This window comes from Mya arenaria, chromosome 9 (assembly GCF_026914265.1).
Source record: "Mya arenaria isolate MELC-2E11 chromosome 9, ASM2691426v1".
In the NCBI taxonomy this organism is placed as follows: Eukaryota; Metazoa; Mollusca; class Bivalvia; order Myida; family Myidae; genus Mya; species Mya arenaria.
Window position 1 is genome coordinate 59,367,726 of NC_069130.1, and position 18,851 is coordinate 59,386,576.

General features: G+C 37.7%; 1 protein-coding gene across 1 annotated transcript; it reads left to right on the forward strand.

Annotated features, from left to right (window-relative positions):
- Window positions 1–7,103: 7,103 nt before the first annotated feature.
- LOC128246219 (sodium-dependent multivitamin transporter-like) lies at window positions 7,104–7,910 on the forward strand. Its single transcript, XM_052964411.1, has one exon. The coding sequence runs from the start codon at window positions 7,104–7,106 to the stop codon at window positions 7,908–7,910; it is 807 nt and encodes a 268-aa protein (XP_052820371.1).
- Window positions 7,911–18,851: the final 10,941 nt, after the last annotated feature.

An 18,851-nucleotide genomic window follows, 5' to 3' on the forward strand; every position in this document is an offset into this window, starting at 1 on the left:
AGAAACGTAAACAAAAAGGGTTAACTTGGAAAGATTAACCAATGAGCGTCCTATTAGATCAATTAAGATAGGTATTGAGGATTTCGCGTGTCATGGACTTGGGTCGCGTGTCCTTCTGAGTGTCGAACCATGGTTAGTGTTAGCCCTACATTGTCAGCCAATCAGTGCTAGATTTGTAAAATGTTTAGCTCTTTTTTGTGAAGAATCGTTACTTATTGTTGAAGACGACTCATCATGAGTTGAGTAAATTTCTATAATATGAGCATGCGCATATAGTCACGCCTGCTGTTCGCATATGCAAAGACGCAATTTCAGTGTCAACGCTGGTTTAAATGACGTCACACTATCTAGTGATTGACAGGTCTTTTTGACAGGCGCACGGATTAATTTTAACGCAGATGCAATTTTGGTGGGGCTAACACTAAGACGGTTAGAATTATTAGTTATTTCTTCATGAATAAGAAACCACGGTCGCTTCGCTGCGCTCCGCTTCCATAGTTTTCTTATTCACGAAGAAAGTACTTAATAAACTCAAAAAATATTAACTTTGAATACGTTAATATGATATTCGATAAGTGAAGTATTCCATCTACAATTGAATCATCTACAACAAAATCTACCGCTTAATTCAATATATGCACGCTTTGTTGTGTGTGGTTGTTCAAGCGGATATTATAGCTGATTTTAGTGCTCCGATAACGCATTCAAATTTCAATTTCCTTTTAATAATAAATGTAGCGGTACGCTTGAGACTTGGTACTATCATCACCCAGTGATCACTCGCCGAGGCGATGACCCCAACATTCAGTGAAACTTTAATACGTGGACCCCCAACATTCAGTGAAACTTTAATACGTGGACACGTACAGTAGTCCAAACTATGGTATTCTTCAAATGCATACTGATCAACCCCACAAGATAGTGTTTGTATTCGTTACTTATTTTATAATCGATTTTAAAACGTATGTTTTCACTTCACCATATTGTAGGGAATGCCATGTATGCAACAATCATGATGATTTTCAAATAATTTTGATGAAAAATTCAATCCACAATTATACTCATCTCAGTTATGTTTATAATCACTACAGATTATGATTAAATCGCTAGTTCAAATAATAATGTGAACCTGTTATAAGATAAATAATTTGGAATACAAACTCTCTGAATACAGAAGCAACCAATGTACATATGTGTAACTATATATATATTATATATAATTATGTTAAATACATTTACTTTGTTTATTGTGTTAACTTGTTTTATATTGCTCAATGTAAGAGCATTTTATAAGTTGTAAATATATTTGCATATCTTCTATATAGGAGGAAATAAAGGTTTGATTGATTGATTGGTGCTACTAGTTTAAATCTTTTTATTTTACTACGATTATGAAACAAGCTATTACAACATAATATTAATCACTCTCGTTGGCACGATGTTACGCGAGAGTGTGGTCTTGTGTTGTGGGGGAAACCGGGGTACCCGAGTGAAACCCGCTTGTCCGGCTTGGTGACCACAAACCAAACTAACATGCGCCCAGCTACTGCTACTACTACAGCTACTTCTTCTTAAAGCTGCACTCTTACATATTGAACATTTCGACAACTTTTTTTTATTTTTTGTCTTGGAACTAGCAGTAATTATCTGAAAACTAGTGATAAAAGACTGATGACAAAAGATCGGATCGCAGATCTTCATATTTCCTCTCCAAAATTGATGTTTTATGCATTTTTCTGAAACCGTTAGTAACGGTTTAAGCCATGAAACATTAAATTTGGAATGCAAATATGAAAAACTGCAATCTGATCTTTTGTCATCACTCTTTTATCACTAGTTTGCAGATATTTACGCACAAATTTGCTGATTCCAAGACCAAAAATAAGAAAGTTGGAAAAACGGTAAATCTGTGAGAGTGCAGCTTTAATTAAGGGACATATGCAGAGTTCATATATATATATGAATTCCATTTTCGTATAGTGCATACGTTGAAACAAAATATATAATTCAATAACTGCCCGTGGTTGTTTCAATATAAACCATAGTCGTAAATGCGTGAAATAGAAATGATCTTAGTGTCATAGTTTCATTATTTTGCTAAATATTATTTGAGCCATGTTAAGAATTAACACAAAGAAAAAATTAGAAAATCAACATCAACTGTGTGTTGAAATGGGTCCCATTTATATAGATTAAATGTTTTGAAGTTACTGAACCGGCCCGCGGGCCCTTACGCAAAACCCGTTCTATTGAATGCAGAAGTGATGGCGATTAATTACAGGTAAGGATGAAGTTTTGCAATAAAATGAGTGAAGATCGTTCTCGCGTTATCGCGTGCCGGTTTAATTAAAGTACATATCAATCATATACGCTAACTTAACAAATACATTAATTCACAATGTAATATTATTAAGATCATGTTCTTTTGAGAAAAAACTGTTATGGTATTTTTTTTGAGAATTAAACCAAAACTAATACACTGGAAATTTACTAGTTGTGTGTAAGTGAAAATGAACTGCCGTCCGGGTTTCGAGGGCTATCGGAAATTGTTTATTTTAAAGATTAAATCTACAAGCGGGCTTTACACTTGACTTACTTTGGATATTGTGAGACTTTTCGATAGCTTTAATCCTTTAGTCAGTATCAAAACACAAGAGTGTGGAAGCTTTATTCATTCTTAATCTTATAATACAATAAAACAAATTAATATGGAATCCTGTGCGGAGCATCGCGGCATCGTCTATCGCCTAAATGAGGTTGCAATTTGTCGAACGGACGTCAAACTAGTTAGGGTGTTGGTCCAGTTTAAGGGACCTCTGCCATGTTCGAGGTCTACAGGCCAAAGCGTTTTGCAATTATTGATAGGAAACTGCGTATTTTCAGCCTACAGTCAAAACGACCTTGACCACTGACCCACAGAATTCAAAAACAAAAGGATTTATCTGCTGGGTTGACCAGCTTTCCCACAAAGTTTTAGATCCTTGGACCATAGCGTTCTTTAGATATTGATCGGAGAGCTATTTTCATTGTAAGGTCGCAATCAAATTGATTTTTGGTCTACTGACCTCAAAATTTATATGTTTTCTATGCTGGTCACGACCAATCAAACTGTTAAGTTTGAGGTCCGTCAGCCAAAGCGTTCTTCATATATTGAATGAATACAGATTTTCAACTGAAAGTAACCACGAACTTGAACTTTGACCAACTGACCTCAAAATCAATTGAGTCTCAAAACATGGTCATGCCTTACCTAAACAGTAATTTTAAGATCCATATGCCTAGTTGTTCTTTAAATATTGATCGGAAATCGATTTTCAGGTGAAGGTTATCTTAATGTCACAACGACATGACCTTTGAGCAACTGACCTCAAAACCAAAAGGCTTTATCTATTGGCCATGAATAACCTGCCAACAACGTTTAAGAATGATTCAGATAATGGTCGGAAAACTAAGGGACGGACAGATAGACGGACAAAAGATCAGATAGCTATATGCCACCTTTTGGGACAAAAAAAAATCTCAGGTGCTGAACTACTAACAATTATAAACTTAAGGTTTAATGTTTTTAGTTATGAATTAAGTGTGACACTAGCTTTGTTCTCATAAGGGAAGTGCTATATTTTTCATGTATATTTAGGGGTTATGATAATAAAACTGACCTGGTATGCATAAAACGTCTGAAGTAATTTCTTAACTTAAGTCGATTTCCATAAATGTTCATGGTCAAGATAAGAAAGAAAATCATGGTTTTTAACATAAAGTTAAGTGTATAACATACAATTAATGAAAATATAGGTTATAAAGTATTAAGTTATTAAATAATATGACAAGGGAGATACTTGACCAAATAATAATACTTAAGTTAGGAAATGACTCAAGTGGTTTTATGAGTACCAGCCTTGGAGTACATACCAGCCCAGGAGTACATAATGAGAAAGCAATTCAAAGTAATTCCAACAAGTTTAAATTTGACCAAAACGACTATAAGATGTTAAACTGCTTTAGCATAGTAAAAATTATAAAATCCATATATCTATCTAAATTTAACCACAAACATCTATATATGTTTAAAGTCCCAGTCCCAGTGTCTTTAATTAATGTAACTTAATCGAAATGTATGTATATCAAAATGACTTCTCATAACCACCTTGACATAAGTATCCCCAATTTGATAAAAACATCCATTTATCACAACGTCAAACATGTCACATCGTCACAATATTCCTTTATATACTAATAATTTTCATACTTTACGACGTAATTTATTTTAATATTTTTAATAATCATACACTGTTATCTTCACAAAATATTAAATTTATATAGCTCAATTATATCACTCTCATTTATCAGAAGTTGGATCGTGATAACTCTAACATAGCATCATCACTCTGGTAAAGGAGAATGAATTATATTAATTTAAAGAAAATGTGGTTATACGAAAATGATACGGCCATGCTTATTGCATAGTAGTGTGTTATTACGTATAGTTCCTACATTATATCATGCATACTGTTATATATAATGAATTGTCATTGTAATTCCAGATTTACCCATTTATTTAAAATCAGATTAATCTAAATAAGCACAACATTATCCGAAACACTTTCTGAGCTTTGAAGAATCGTGTTCTAGGGATCGTAAACCAACCTATATCAAACCCTAGCCTACGAGTTTGAGGACAAGCTTTTAAACATCTATCATTTAATGTGTACTACGGTTTACAATTACGGTATAAGACACACGTTTGTTTTGTATGTTGATGGTTCTTTTTTTTCAATCAGTTTATACAATTGTTTATTCATAAAAATGTGATATATAAAACAAAGTTTAAAGTAAAATTTCACAATTATAATGTTGGCTGGTCCATTTAATCACTGAAACCTGTTCTGTTTAAACGCGATGTCAATAAAACTATAACATTGAATTGTAATGCAACTCCCAGAACCAAGATAATGATATTGTACAAACATACAAAGCACACTCGCACGCCCGGACACCCGCCTGCGCGCCCGTCCGCACCCACGCACCCACGCACGCACGCACGCACGCACACTCACACACATACGTCCACCTCCCCCCCCCACACAAACACAAACACAGGCATTCAGTCAACAAATTGCAAGATCACGACTCTAAATGAACCCGTACTTATAAATCATTGGCAAATCCGTTGTGACAGGGATAAACTACCATAGTTTATACTCTATAGGAGGGGAAACCAATATGTAATGCAACTAAAGCGATTTTATTTTTGTTGTAGAAAGCAGTTTGACAAGTGTTGTACATTCTCCATAATGTCTGATTTAGTGGCTAAACAAAAGATTAAGCAAGAAATAAAACAAAAACGAAAGACATTTATTCACCCCTGGGGTAAGCTCGCTAAAGCACTTGGTGGTTTGTAGTAAAATACAGCTGATTTTAAATATAATATATCTCAACCTCTGAATCATTTCTGTGGAAAGTTGCACTGCATGCATTTTTTATCAGAGTTAATATCGTGTAAAAGGAATATTTTTAGTATGATGTTTCAGACGTGTTTACTCTTTAATCTATATGTTACTTAAACAGTGTTTTGATATTCAGTTTTGTCTATGAACATTGGATCTTGTAAACAAAGAACAAACGATGGTCTATAAAGGTGGTCAGATGTTCACTAGTACATCAGACAAAATGCCCTGTATATTCATAAACGACTATGCCGTATCAAAACTACGAAATAATTTTGAAATGACATTGATGGCAAAGAATCTTTCCAGAATATTTGATTGTTTGGACAAATTAACATATACGTTATAAAAAAAATATTTTTGCATTTCGATGAGCAGAAAAGGGTCCTACAGAAGCCCAGTAAGTGCTAGAATTTTAATGTACATATTTGGATCATGTTTGTTATCTGACTTTACTTCCAATATGAAATATGAACGAGCGTCAGTGGCATTACACATTGAACGCCCCTCGTAAGTACGTTTAATAAACATGCTAGGATGGAGTGGAAATTTTTTCAAATAGATCTTAATAGGCCAGTCTGCTCTTGTCTACAAGCGAAACAACAGTTGTGGCAGAACTTGGTTACCGTTAAACAGAGAAGAATTTTGTGAGGACGTTAACAATACTCTTTACACAATATGTATACAATAGGACGTTTTACTTCGTGGGATTACGTTGTTTTTGGGGCTACAATTGCAGTATCCATTGGAATTGGGATATTCTTTGCAATAAGGGATATTATTAAGAAAAAAGGAACTCTAGAGGATTATTTCTTAGCTGGAAGAAAAGGAAAGGCTATACCAGTGGGACTTTCATTTATCGTCACTTTCTTGTCCTCCATTCTTGTTGTCGGATTTCCTGCGGAAGGATACTTATATGGATCTGTTTATGGATTTTTCGGGCTTGGAACAGCCATTGCCTACACGTTCTCGGCCTTTTTCGTGGTACCCGTGTTTCACCCTCTTCAGCTGACAACAGTTTATGAATATATGGCCCTGAGATTCGGAAACAATGTTTTAAGATATGTCACTCTGGTTATGGGTTTGGCATACGGTGTATTCTACATGGGGACTGTGACATTTGGTACATGTGTCGTGTTGCAAGTAGTCATTGGAATACCATACTGGGCGAGTATAATTATATATAGTACTGTCACTGCCATATATACAACTATCGGTGGAATTAAGGCAGTTATATGGTCGGATGCCTTTCAGTTTTTCATTATGGTGGCAGGATTTGTTACAGTTGTAACTAAGGCGACCAATGATGCTGGAGGCTGGTCAGCTATGGTTGATTTATCTGGGGATAGACTTGACTATGCGAAATTCAGTTTGGATCCAAGTGCAAGATTAACCTTTTGGAATATGACATTTGGAAGTATTACAATGATGTTATGCGCTTCGTTTATGCAGCCTGGCATGCAGCGTATTTATTCTGTACCAAATACAAGGGAAGCCAGAAAAATGCTTCTGTTTGCTTGTCCTTTCTTTCTTATTCTTTGCTGGCTAGCGGCTTTCGAAGGCGGAGTCCTCTTTGCATATTACAATTCGAAAGGCTGCGACATATATGCAGGCGGGGTCATTGAGAATGTAAATGAAATAGTACCTTTTGCAGTGATGGACATGTTTAATAAGCACCCGGGAATTCCAGGTTTATTTGTCGCCGCTCTGTCATGCGCTGCGTTAAGTACACTGTCGTCATTTGTAAGCAGCCTCTCAGCAATTGTGTACGAGGACATTATTAAAGTAAACAAACCTAATATTGGAGACAGGACAGCGGCTAAACTGTCACGTTTTCTGACGTTTGCGTTCGGAGCAGTGGCCTTATGTACGACGTTTCTGATTTCTGTGTTACCGGGAACAGTTATCTCCCTTTTCCAGAGCCTGATGGGATGTCTAGATGGGCCGACTTGTGCAATATTTATTCTGGCAGTTGGATTTAAGCGAGCAACCACGAAAGGCATACTGGTCGGCACATTTTGTGGAATCGCTCTTACGTTCTGGATTAATTTAGGAAAGCTCTTCGGTGATTTACCTCCGAACCCCACCCTCCCCGCAGGACCCACACACAACTGTGACTTATACTTCACAAGTAATCAAACAACATTAGAGTACTCGAACTTCGAGACAACGAGCAGCCCGTTTGTTAATGCTACAACAACAGTTGTCGTTGAGAGCGAACTTACAGTTTTGGAACAAATCTACAATATATCTTACATGCTTATATCTCTGGTTGGGTTTACGGTCACAATGATTGTGGGAATCATTGTCAGTTTGCTGACCACACCTCCAGAAAAGGTAGACGAGAGATGTATATTTTCATTCCGTAAACATATCGTTGAAGAATTGTTTGGTAAGGACGCTACAGCACCAAGTGATCTCACTGATGAAGAGATGAAATTCCTACGCGGACCCACACCATGAACGTGCTCAAAACAGACGTTTACAAGAACATTGAACTAGAATGTTTCCATTTTTTGCATATATTATGCAATTTGGGTATTTACTGCATTGAAGCTGCTTGTTTATTAATACTAATTGATTTCTTTTATCCTTACCCTATCATCTATTATCGCCACATCATAACTTTATATACATGTACATGTAGTTTCTTAAAACATTTTACACTCGCCAGTTTATTAAATATGTGTACATTTGAAGAAAAAATAGTGAATTGAATATATAAGACTGCATGCCTAGTGGTAAATAATTTGAACTATGGAAATTATAATTCTAAATTCCACTAAGAGATATTCTGGCTTATATATTTATATCTTCAACCTAACGAACTCGCTCTCCAATGTTGCTAATCTTGTGTTTGGCGCTACAGGGACTTCAGGCGACAACACAACAATATGTTAAATTATATGATTTAAAATATGAACTAGTAGTAAAATATAAGTCTTCTATGAAGATACCAGCGGTCCGCTATAATTGTTTTTTTTTCTTATTTCTAACGTCACCATAGACATATATAGCAATGTTGTATAATGATACAAATGGACTGAGTCAACGACATATTGCCAAATGACATCTCTTCGAATACGAGTTTGGTCGAATTAGTACATTTGATATATAAATAATCTTATTAATGATGTAATTCCTTCCGTTTAGCTGCTATGTGATTAGGTCCGGCAACCATTTGATATGTGATTCGGCTCGGCAACCAGCTGCTCGTCGAGAGCGAGTCTGTTTTTGCCTGTAAGCGCAAACACATATTAGCAGGTCCGTTTCGATTGATAGATATTCACAGCGACTAAAAACATAACGAGTGATGGACGGGCATCAACAGTCTGAGATACATACGCCATTGAAAGGGGTAACCGCGTGCCGTATGCCGGTTTTTGCCACGCCGAAGTACCGGATAAACGCGTGCATTATGCCGTTTATGCCCCGACGACGAACCGGCTAACCACTTACCATATGCCGTTTATGGACGTTTAAGGTCGGCCGGCGTACCGGCAAACCGCTTGCCATATGCCGTTTTTGCCCCGCCGACAAACCGTCTAACTGCTTGCCATATGCCATTTTTGCCCAGCCGACGCACCGGCTTACCGCGTGCTATTTGCCGTTTATGTCCCGCCGAGCTACCGGCAAACCGCGTGCCATATGCCGTTTTTGCTCCGCCGACGTACCGGCTAATTGTGTGCCATATGCCGTTTTTGAATGGCTGAAGTACTGGCTAACCGAGTGCCATATGCCGTTTTTGCACCGCCGATGAACCGGCAAATTGTCAATATTTACCTTTCGCGTTTTCATACGCACTGCTTAAATTTTGTATTCAATAGGTATCAGACGTGGTGTGAGCAAAACGTAGTTTTTCACTGCGTCATTGTCCAGATCATTGATCAATAATACTATTCAATGGCACCACATGTGAACAATAACATTATTATCAATAATCAATTCATACACACTAGTCGTTTTCACTAAAACTATTTGTTTTCCTCACTATTTAGCTAAAATAGATCAGTGTACAACAAAGGTATGAACGCGACTGTCTCGAAATGATTGAATCATAAGTTGACATTAATAACGGTTCAAAACTTTCAATACCCATGCCACCGGCTTTTAGCAGTCTCGGTATGATTTCAATTTCGTATTGACAGGAATGGCAGAACAACACTGTCAACACACGTGGCACCGTCTTACAGCAGTCACGGTATGATTGCAAGTAAGTATGAACAGGAATGGCAATACAACACTGTCAACATCAATGACAACGGCTTACAGCAGTCACGGTATGATTGCAAGTAAGTATGAACAGGAATGGCAATACAACACTGTCAACATCAATGACAACGGCTTACAGCAGTCACGGTATGATTGCAAGTAAGTATGAACAGGAATGGCAATACAACACTGTCAACATCAATGACAACGGCTTACAGCAGTCACGGTATGATTGCAAGTAAGTATTAACAGGAATGGCAATACAACACTGTCAACATCCATGGCAACGGCTTACAGCAGTCACGGTATGATTGCAAGTAAGTATTAACAGGAATGGCAATACAACACTGTCAACATCAATGGCAACGGCTTACAGCAGTCACGGTATGATTGCAAGTAAGTATGAACAGGAATGGCAATACAACACTGTCAACATCAATGGCAACGGCTTACAGCAGTCACGGTATGATTGCAAGTAAGTATTAACAGGAATGGCAATACAACACTGTCAACATCAATGGCAACGGCTTACAGCAGTCACGGTATGATTGCAAGTAAGTATTAACAGGAACGGCAATTCAACACTGTCAACATCAATGGCAACGGCTTACAACAGTCACGGTATGATTGCAAGTAAGTATTAACAGGAATGGCAATACAACACTGTCAACATCCATGGCAACGGCTTACAGCAGTCACGGTATGATTGCAAGTAAGTATGAACAGGAATGGCAATACAACACTGTCAACATCAATGACAACGGCTTACAGCAGTCACGGTATGATTGCAAATAAGTATGAACAGGAATGGCAATACAACACTGTCAACATCAATGGCAACGGCTTACAGCAGTCACGGTATGATTGCAAGTAAGTATTAACAGGAATGGCAATACAACACTGTCAACATCAATGGCAACGGCTTACAGCAGTCACGGTATGATTGCAAGTAAGTATTAACAGGAATGGCAATTCAACACTGTCAACATCAATGGCAACGGCTTACAACAGTCACGGTATGATTGCAAGTAAGTATTAACAGGAATTGCAATACAACACTGTCAACATCAATGGCAACGGCTTACAGCAGTTTATTTCGAATTATGGCAAACGTTTATTGACAGTAATTACAGTGTTACCCAGTCAACACTGATGACACCAGTTTACAGCAGTCAGAGCATGATTGCAACAAATTATTGACAGTTATGGCAGCCATGGTACAGGCTTACAACAGTAACGGTGTTATTCAAACTGTGTTTTGACAGCCGCCATGACAGAACGGATATGTCAACATTCATGGCATCCTCTAACAGCAATTTCGGTATACCTGAAACTGGCTATTGGCGGTAATGATAATTGCACACATGTCAACACCCATGGCAGCGGCTAACAGCAGACTCGGTATATTTATAACAGTTTATTGACAGTTTTTACAGTGTCAACGCCAATGGTACCCGCTTACAGCAGTGTCGTAATGATTGAACTTGTGTTTTGACAGAAAGGACTGTGTATGGAAAGTTGGGACAGTGCAATACTGGTAATATCTATGACACGGGCTAACAGCAGTTTCAGTGTTATATAAACTGTAAATTCAACGTAAGGGCAGTGGAACTCATTCAAAACTTATGGCACCGGTATACAGCAGTATAGAAACTGTTTAATGACAGTACAGCCAGTCAATACATGACACCGTCTTTCGACACTCTCGATACAATTGAAATGTTGATTGACAGTAATATCAGTGCAATTTAGACAATGAGGCAAGTGCATCACTGCCAACACCTATGGCACCGGCTTACAGCAGTCCTCGTCTGACTGAAACTGTGTATAGACAATTAGGACAGTGCAACACTGTCAACACCTATGGCACCGGCTTGACAGTAGTGTTTGTATGATTTTAGTTGTTCATTGACAGTTTTGTTATGACAAGAGCATCTGAGTTAACGTCCATGTCACCGGCTTTCATCCGTCTTTGTATGATTAAAACCGTTCATTGAATGTAAGCACAGTGCAACACTGTAAACACCAATGTCATCGGCTTACAACAGTCGGCTCGAAGTAATCAGACCGTTTAACAGTAAGGTCAGTGCATCACTGTCAACACATGGACCGGCTTACAATAGTCTTGATATGAGTGTAACAGTTAATTGACAATAAAGACAGTACAACACTGCCAACGCCCATGACACTGTTTTACAACAGTTTCGGTTTAATAGAACCTATACATTGGTAGTAATGAAAACACAGCCCTGTTAACACTCACTTGCAATCCCCAGCTATATTTTTAATTGACCCAAAAAAAAGTAAATAAAACACGGCTGTATTGTATAACAATCAAATAGTTATTCCAAGGACAAATATTCTGACAAAGTGTACTATCCACAAGAATTCAAACTCTTTTTGGCATATTTTTTTGTTTTATTTAAGAAAAACAGAAGGCGTCGCTAAAATTGTGATAATAGTTTTTTGCATGTTCTGATTTATTTTTACATAAGGGATAATGTGGCATTTTTACCTCGTATATGAAACATTTTTAGTATGTTCATGAATTTTCATCAGGCAAACGAATTTGCTTACGTCATTTGATCAATTAAAGATGCACTCTTACTCCCACATACGTTTGCCACAATTAATACTTTTGTTTTAATATTCGAAAAAGTATGAATAAATGTCGAAAACATTGCTTCTTATGAAGAATACCGACCTTAATTTGATAGAAATGTGCAAAAAGCACGGTGTTTCTACTTTATAAGACTACAGTAGATCATAGTAAATATTTAGCATTCATCAATCATTTAATATTTTTTGCGATTTCAGTTTTTAAATACATGGACACAATTCTGTTATCAGTAATTTATATTTTCCATAAATACATTATGTAGTAAGTAGTTAAAGGTCTATCAGTCAAAATTTATGTTTGATATACATGTGTATGTTTTGATTTTGAATAAGAGTGTCACTTTAAGCCTTACGTTTAATTAGCTCTAACATATCACAGTGGTTATTTTGCCTAGACACATGGTGTTTATTTTATAAGTGCATGCTTTTATTGCGCACTCGAGGGTTACTTAAGATAATATTATATGGTGCGTTTGATTTTAAATGTTCACAACTTTATGATTCACATAAAAGGTATCGGCTCAGAGAACCTGTGATATATTGCTGAATAAGTGCATTTGAACCTTATTTTTATTAAGAACAGGACGCATATCTATTCACCTGAAAATATACCCCTTGTAGTTTTTTATTTAAAATTTGCACAATGCTTAGGATGCATATTCGCGTACAGGTGTACCATGGTCCTGAAATGGTTCTCGGGCTGGTCATTCCGCGTAGGGTTACTGACAAATACACGTCCTCAACCATCTTGATCTTATCTCTTCGCACAGACATTTTCAATTGAGCGCAACATTTTGTTAAGATAATTTAGCAATACACCTCGTCCTAAGTACGCATATTCTTCTCGAATTTGAACTCACCTGCTTGATTATATTCGTGAATATTATGGCTCGATTCTATCTCGTTATTTTTCTCCGGCAGCCGAATATATCAAGCTGCTTAACTTTATGGTTAGGCCATAATTAACAAAGACGCTTATTGATTGGCCAATATTTATCCATTTATAGCTAATAGCCAGTAACAACTGGACTCGGGTCTTCAAATCGAGCAAAGTCCATTCTACAATAATGTTCAATTTGCGCGTTTTAAGCTTGCAGTATGCGGCTCAGCCCATACACAATCATGGTTTAACAAATATTTAATTTATGGTCGATGCTGGAGTGATTACTAGATCAAAAAACCACATACTCCGGATCCTAATCTCATGCAACGCTTATTATGTAGAAACAATAATTATCTAATTATTTGTGCACGCGCGTTTTAAGCTTGTTATTGGGGGCTTTTCCTACAAAAATATTCACATTGACAAATTTATTCACATCGAGTTGGACATGTAATGGAAATATTGGAGGGCATACTTGACCAAATATTAAAATAAAATTTGTTAGAATGGAGCGACGGGGGACCATACAAGTAGCAAAATACCTTCGGAAAGAGTACTCCATCATAAGCACAAAATACACTATGACAATAATGATGAGATAAACATGATCAGCGCCCCTTACAATAAAGTTTAAAGTATTCACCTCAAATTGTGTGTCTTTCGTTTCATTAACCAGAAAGGGTCGGTAGATCGGAATATATGTCATGTTCTTATAGATAGACATGTGTCTGGTGACATTTTTACTCCTAAAACCGAAGTCATTTTGTCCTGGTCAATGATAACTAGACAGTCAATAGGAGTCCATTGCCGACCTACACTTACAAAATTACCAAACTGAAATATTTCAAATGAGAAAACACTCTGAATAACATGTTAGTGACAAAAAGATAATTATATTTTGGAGCAATCAATAAGGTAAACTGGAAAACCTGAAATAAGCGAGTTTTACCTTAAGCCTAAAAAGGTGTGTTGGTTTCGGAGTTGTATTTGTAACAAGATCCAGTAGAACCATCAAACCTTTGGATAACCATGCCGATTAAGTCCTCAAGGACCACATGCCGATTAAGCCGGTTGATATTACAAGTCCGTTTACCATCGGACAGTTTTACCTTATTTGTTTGGCTGTATTACAAGTCCGTGTACCATCGGACAGTTTTACCTTATTTGTTTGGCTGTATTACAAGTCCGTGTACCATCGGACAGTTTTACCTTATTTGTTTGGCTGTATTACAAGTCCGTATACCATCGGACAGTTTTACCTTATTTGTTTGGCTGTATTACAAGTTCGTGTACCATTGGACAGTTTTACCTTATTTGTTTGGCTGTATTACAAGTCCGTGTACCATCGGACAGTTTTACCTTATTTGTTTGGCTGTATTACAAGTCCGTGTACCATCGGACAGTTTTACCTTATTTGTTTGACTGTATTACAAGTTCGTGTACCATCGGACAGTTTTACCTTATTTGTTTGTCTGTAGTACAAGTCCGTGTACCATCGGACAGTTTTACCTTATTTGTTTGGCTGTATTACAAGTCCGTTTACCATCGGACAGTTTTACCTTATTTGTTTGGCTATATTACAAGTCCGTGTACCATCGGACAGTTTTACCTTATTTGTTTGGCTGTATTACAAGTCCGTTTACCATCGGACAGTTTTACCTTATTTGTTTGGCTGTAATACAAGTCCGTTTACCATCGGACAGTTTTACCTTATTTGTTTGGCTGTATTACAAGTCCGTGTACCATCGGACAGTTTTACCTTATTTGTTTGGCTGTATTACAAGTCCGTGTACCATCGGAGGGTTTTACCTTATTTGTTTGGCTGTAGTACAAGTCCGTGTACCATCGGACAGTTTTACCTTATTTGTTTGGCTGTATTACAAGTCCGTGTACCATCGGACAGTTTTACCTTATTTGTTTGGCTGTATTACAAGTCCGTGTACCATCGGACAGTTTTACCTTATTTGTTTGGCTGTATTACAAGTCCGTGTACCATCGGAGGGTTTTACCTTATTTGTTTGGCTGTAGTACAAGTCCGTGTACCATCGGACAGTTTTACCTTATTTGTTTGGCTGTATTACAAGTCCGTGTACCATCGGACAGTTTTACCTTATTTGTTTGGCTGTATTACAAGTCCGTGTACCATCGGACAGTTTCACCTTATTTGTTTGGCTGTATTACAAGTCCGTTTACCATCGGACAGTTTTACCTTATTTGTTTGGCTGTAGTACAATTCCGTTTTCCATCGGACATTTAAACATGATTTGTTTGGCTGTAGTACAAGTCCGTGTACCATCGGAGAGTTGCACCTTATTTGTTTGGCTGTAGTACAAGTCCGTGTACCATCGGACAGTTTCACCTTATTTGTTTGTCTGTATTACAAGTCCGTGTACCATCGGACAGTTGCACCTTATTTGTTTGTCTGTATTACAAGTCCGTGTACCATCGGACAGTTTCACCTTATTTGTTTGGCTGTATAACAAGTCCGTGTACCATCGGACAGTTTTACCTTATTTGTTTGGCTGTATTACAAGTCCGTGTGCCATCGGACAGTTTCACCTTATTTGTTTGGCTGTATTACAAGTCCGTGTTCCATCGGACAGTTTTACCTTATTTGTTTGGCTGCATTACAAGTCCGTGTACCATCGGACAGTTTCACCTTATTTGTTTGGCTGTATTACAAGTCCGTGTACCATCGGACAGTTGCACCTTATTTGTTTTGCTGTATTACAAGTCCGTGTACCATCGGACAGTTTCACCTTATTTGTTTGTCTGTAGTACAAGTCCGTGTACCATCGGACAGTTGCACCTTATTTGTTTGTCTGTATTACAAGTCCGTGTACCATCGGACAGTTTCACCTTATTTGTTTTGCTGTATTTCAAGTCCGTGTACCTTTGGACAGTTTTACCTTATTTGTTTGGCTGTATTACAAGACCGTATACCATCGGACAGTTTCCCACAATATGTTTGTCTGCTGTACTAGTTCGTGTACCATCGGACAATTTCACATTATTTGGTTGTCTCCAATACATGCCCTTTTATAACAAGACAGGGTCACGCTTTTTGTTAGGTCCAAGCCTCCGAAGGTAAATAGACCTCGGCCAACGACTAGGTCCATATACGCATTCGGGGGCTGACTAATCGTTCATTTTCATGTCATATGACCCTCAGTGATATGTGATATTTCTGAAAAAGTATGTTGATTATGGCATACCGTTGATTTTTAATGTTATACGTATTAAAGCATATTTTGAGTACCTTTGTTTTATGTGTTTCTTTTTTCCAGCTAATTTAAAATAATGATTGACCTCCGAGTGCAATGACTAGAAAAATGTTATTACTTTATATAACTCGTATACCTGTGGTCAAAGTCTTACAAAAAACATTTCTTTTTTTCCGTTTAGCATTAAAGTAGAAAACGGATTTGACATTCCATGTGATTTTCAATGTTCTCGGTTGTTGACCAGTCATTTATTAAATTGAGTATCACAATCAGAACCTAATATTTATATATCAAATTTTATGACCGTCTACCCTACGCATGTTGTGCTCCTCGAAAGTGTATGGTATGTCAAACGTGGACTACGCACTGCTTAAAACCACTTTTGCTGCATAAAATGTTTGTAATTGACCGATTTGTAGTTTTTGCTGGATTGTATAACCTATTTTACGCTCCAATTTCATCTTCATTATATGTTCGTTATATTTTGTCAATATGCCTGCCGCCAGCTCCTCTTTATATTCAAACTCCGTTACTATAGGCAAACCGCGAGTCATATGCCGCTCATGCGTTGCCGACGTACCGGCTAACCGCCTGCCACATGCCGTTTATGCGCCACCGACGTACACGGACTTGTTTTACAGACAAACAAATAAGGTAAAACTGTCCAATGGTACACGGACTTGTACTACAGACAAACAAATAAGGTAAAACTGTCCGATGGTACACGGACATGTAATACAGCCAAACAAATCATGTAAAACTGTCCGATGGTAAACGGACTTGTACTACAGACAAACAAATAAGGTAAAACTGTCCGATGGTACATGGACTTGTTCTACAGACAAACAAATAAGGTAATACTGTCCGATGGTACACGGACTTGTAATACAGCCAAACAAATAAGGTAAAACTGTCCAATGGTACACGGACTTGTACTACAGACAAACAAATCATGTGAAACTGTCCGATGGCACACGGACTTGTACTACAGACAAACAAATCATGTGAAACTGTCCGATGGCACACGGACTTGTACTACAGCCAAACAAATCATGTGAAACTGTCCAATGGTACAAGAACTTGTAATACAGCCAAACAAATAAGGTGAAACTGTCCGATGATACACGGACTTGTACTATAGACAAACAAATCATGTGAAACTGTCCAATGGTACACGGACTTGTACTACAGCCAAACAAATCATGTGAAACTGTCCAATGGTACACGGACTTGTTCTACAGACAAACAAATAAGGTAAAACTGTCCGATGGTACACGGACTTGTTCTACAGACAAACAAATAAGGTAATACTGTCCGATGGTACACGGACTTGAACTACAGACAAACAAATCATGTGAAGCTGTCCGATGGCACACGGACTTGAACTATAGACAAACAAATCATGTGAAACTGTCCGATGGCACACGGACTTGTACTACAGACAAACAAATCATGTGAAACTGTCCGATGGCACACGGACTTGTACTACAGCCAAACAAATCATGTGAAACTGTCCAATGGTACAAGGATTTGTAATACAGCCAAACAAATAAGGTGAAACTGTCCGATGATACACGGACTTGTACTATAGACAAACAAATCATGTGAAACTGTCCAATGGCACACGGACTTGTACTACAGCCAAACAAATCATGTGAAACTGTCCAATGGTACACGGACTTGTAATACAGCCAAACAAATAAGGTGAAACTGTCCGATGGTACACGGACTTGTACTACAGACAAACAAATCATGTGAAACTGTCCGATGGAACACGGACTTGTAATACAGCCAAACAAATAAGGTGAATCTGTCCGATGGCACACGGACTTGTACTACAGACAAACAAATCATGTGAAATTGTCCAATGGTACACGGACTTGTATTACAGCCAAACAAATCATGTGAAACTGTCCAATGGTACACGGACTTGTACTACGGCCAAACAAATCATGTGAAACTGTCCAATGGTGCACGGACTTGTAATACAGCCAAACAAATAAGGTAAAACTGTCCAATGGTACACGGACTTGTACTACAGACAAACAAATCATGTGAAACTGTCCGATGGCACACGGACTTGAACTATAGACAAACAAATCATGTGAAACTGTCCGATGGCACACGGACTTGTACTACAGACAAACAAATCATGTGAAACTGTCCGATGGCACACGGACTTGTACTACATCCAAACAAATCATGTGAAACTGTCCAATGGTACAAGGATTTGTAATACAGCCAAACAAATAAGGTGAAACTGTCCGATGGTACACGGACTTGTACTATAGACAAACAAATCATGTGAAACTGTCCGATGGCACACGGACTTGTACTACAGCCAAACAAATCATGTGAAACTGTCCAATGGTACACGGACTTGTACTACAGCCAAACAAATAAGGTGAAACTGTCCGATGGTACACGGACTTGTACTACAGACAAACAAATCATGTGAAACTGTCC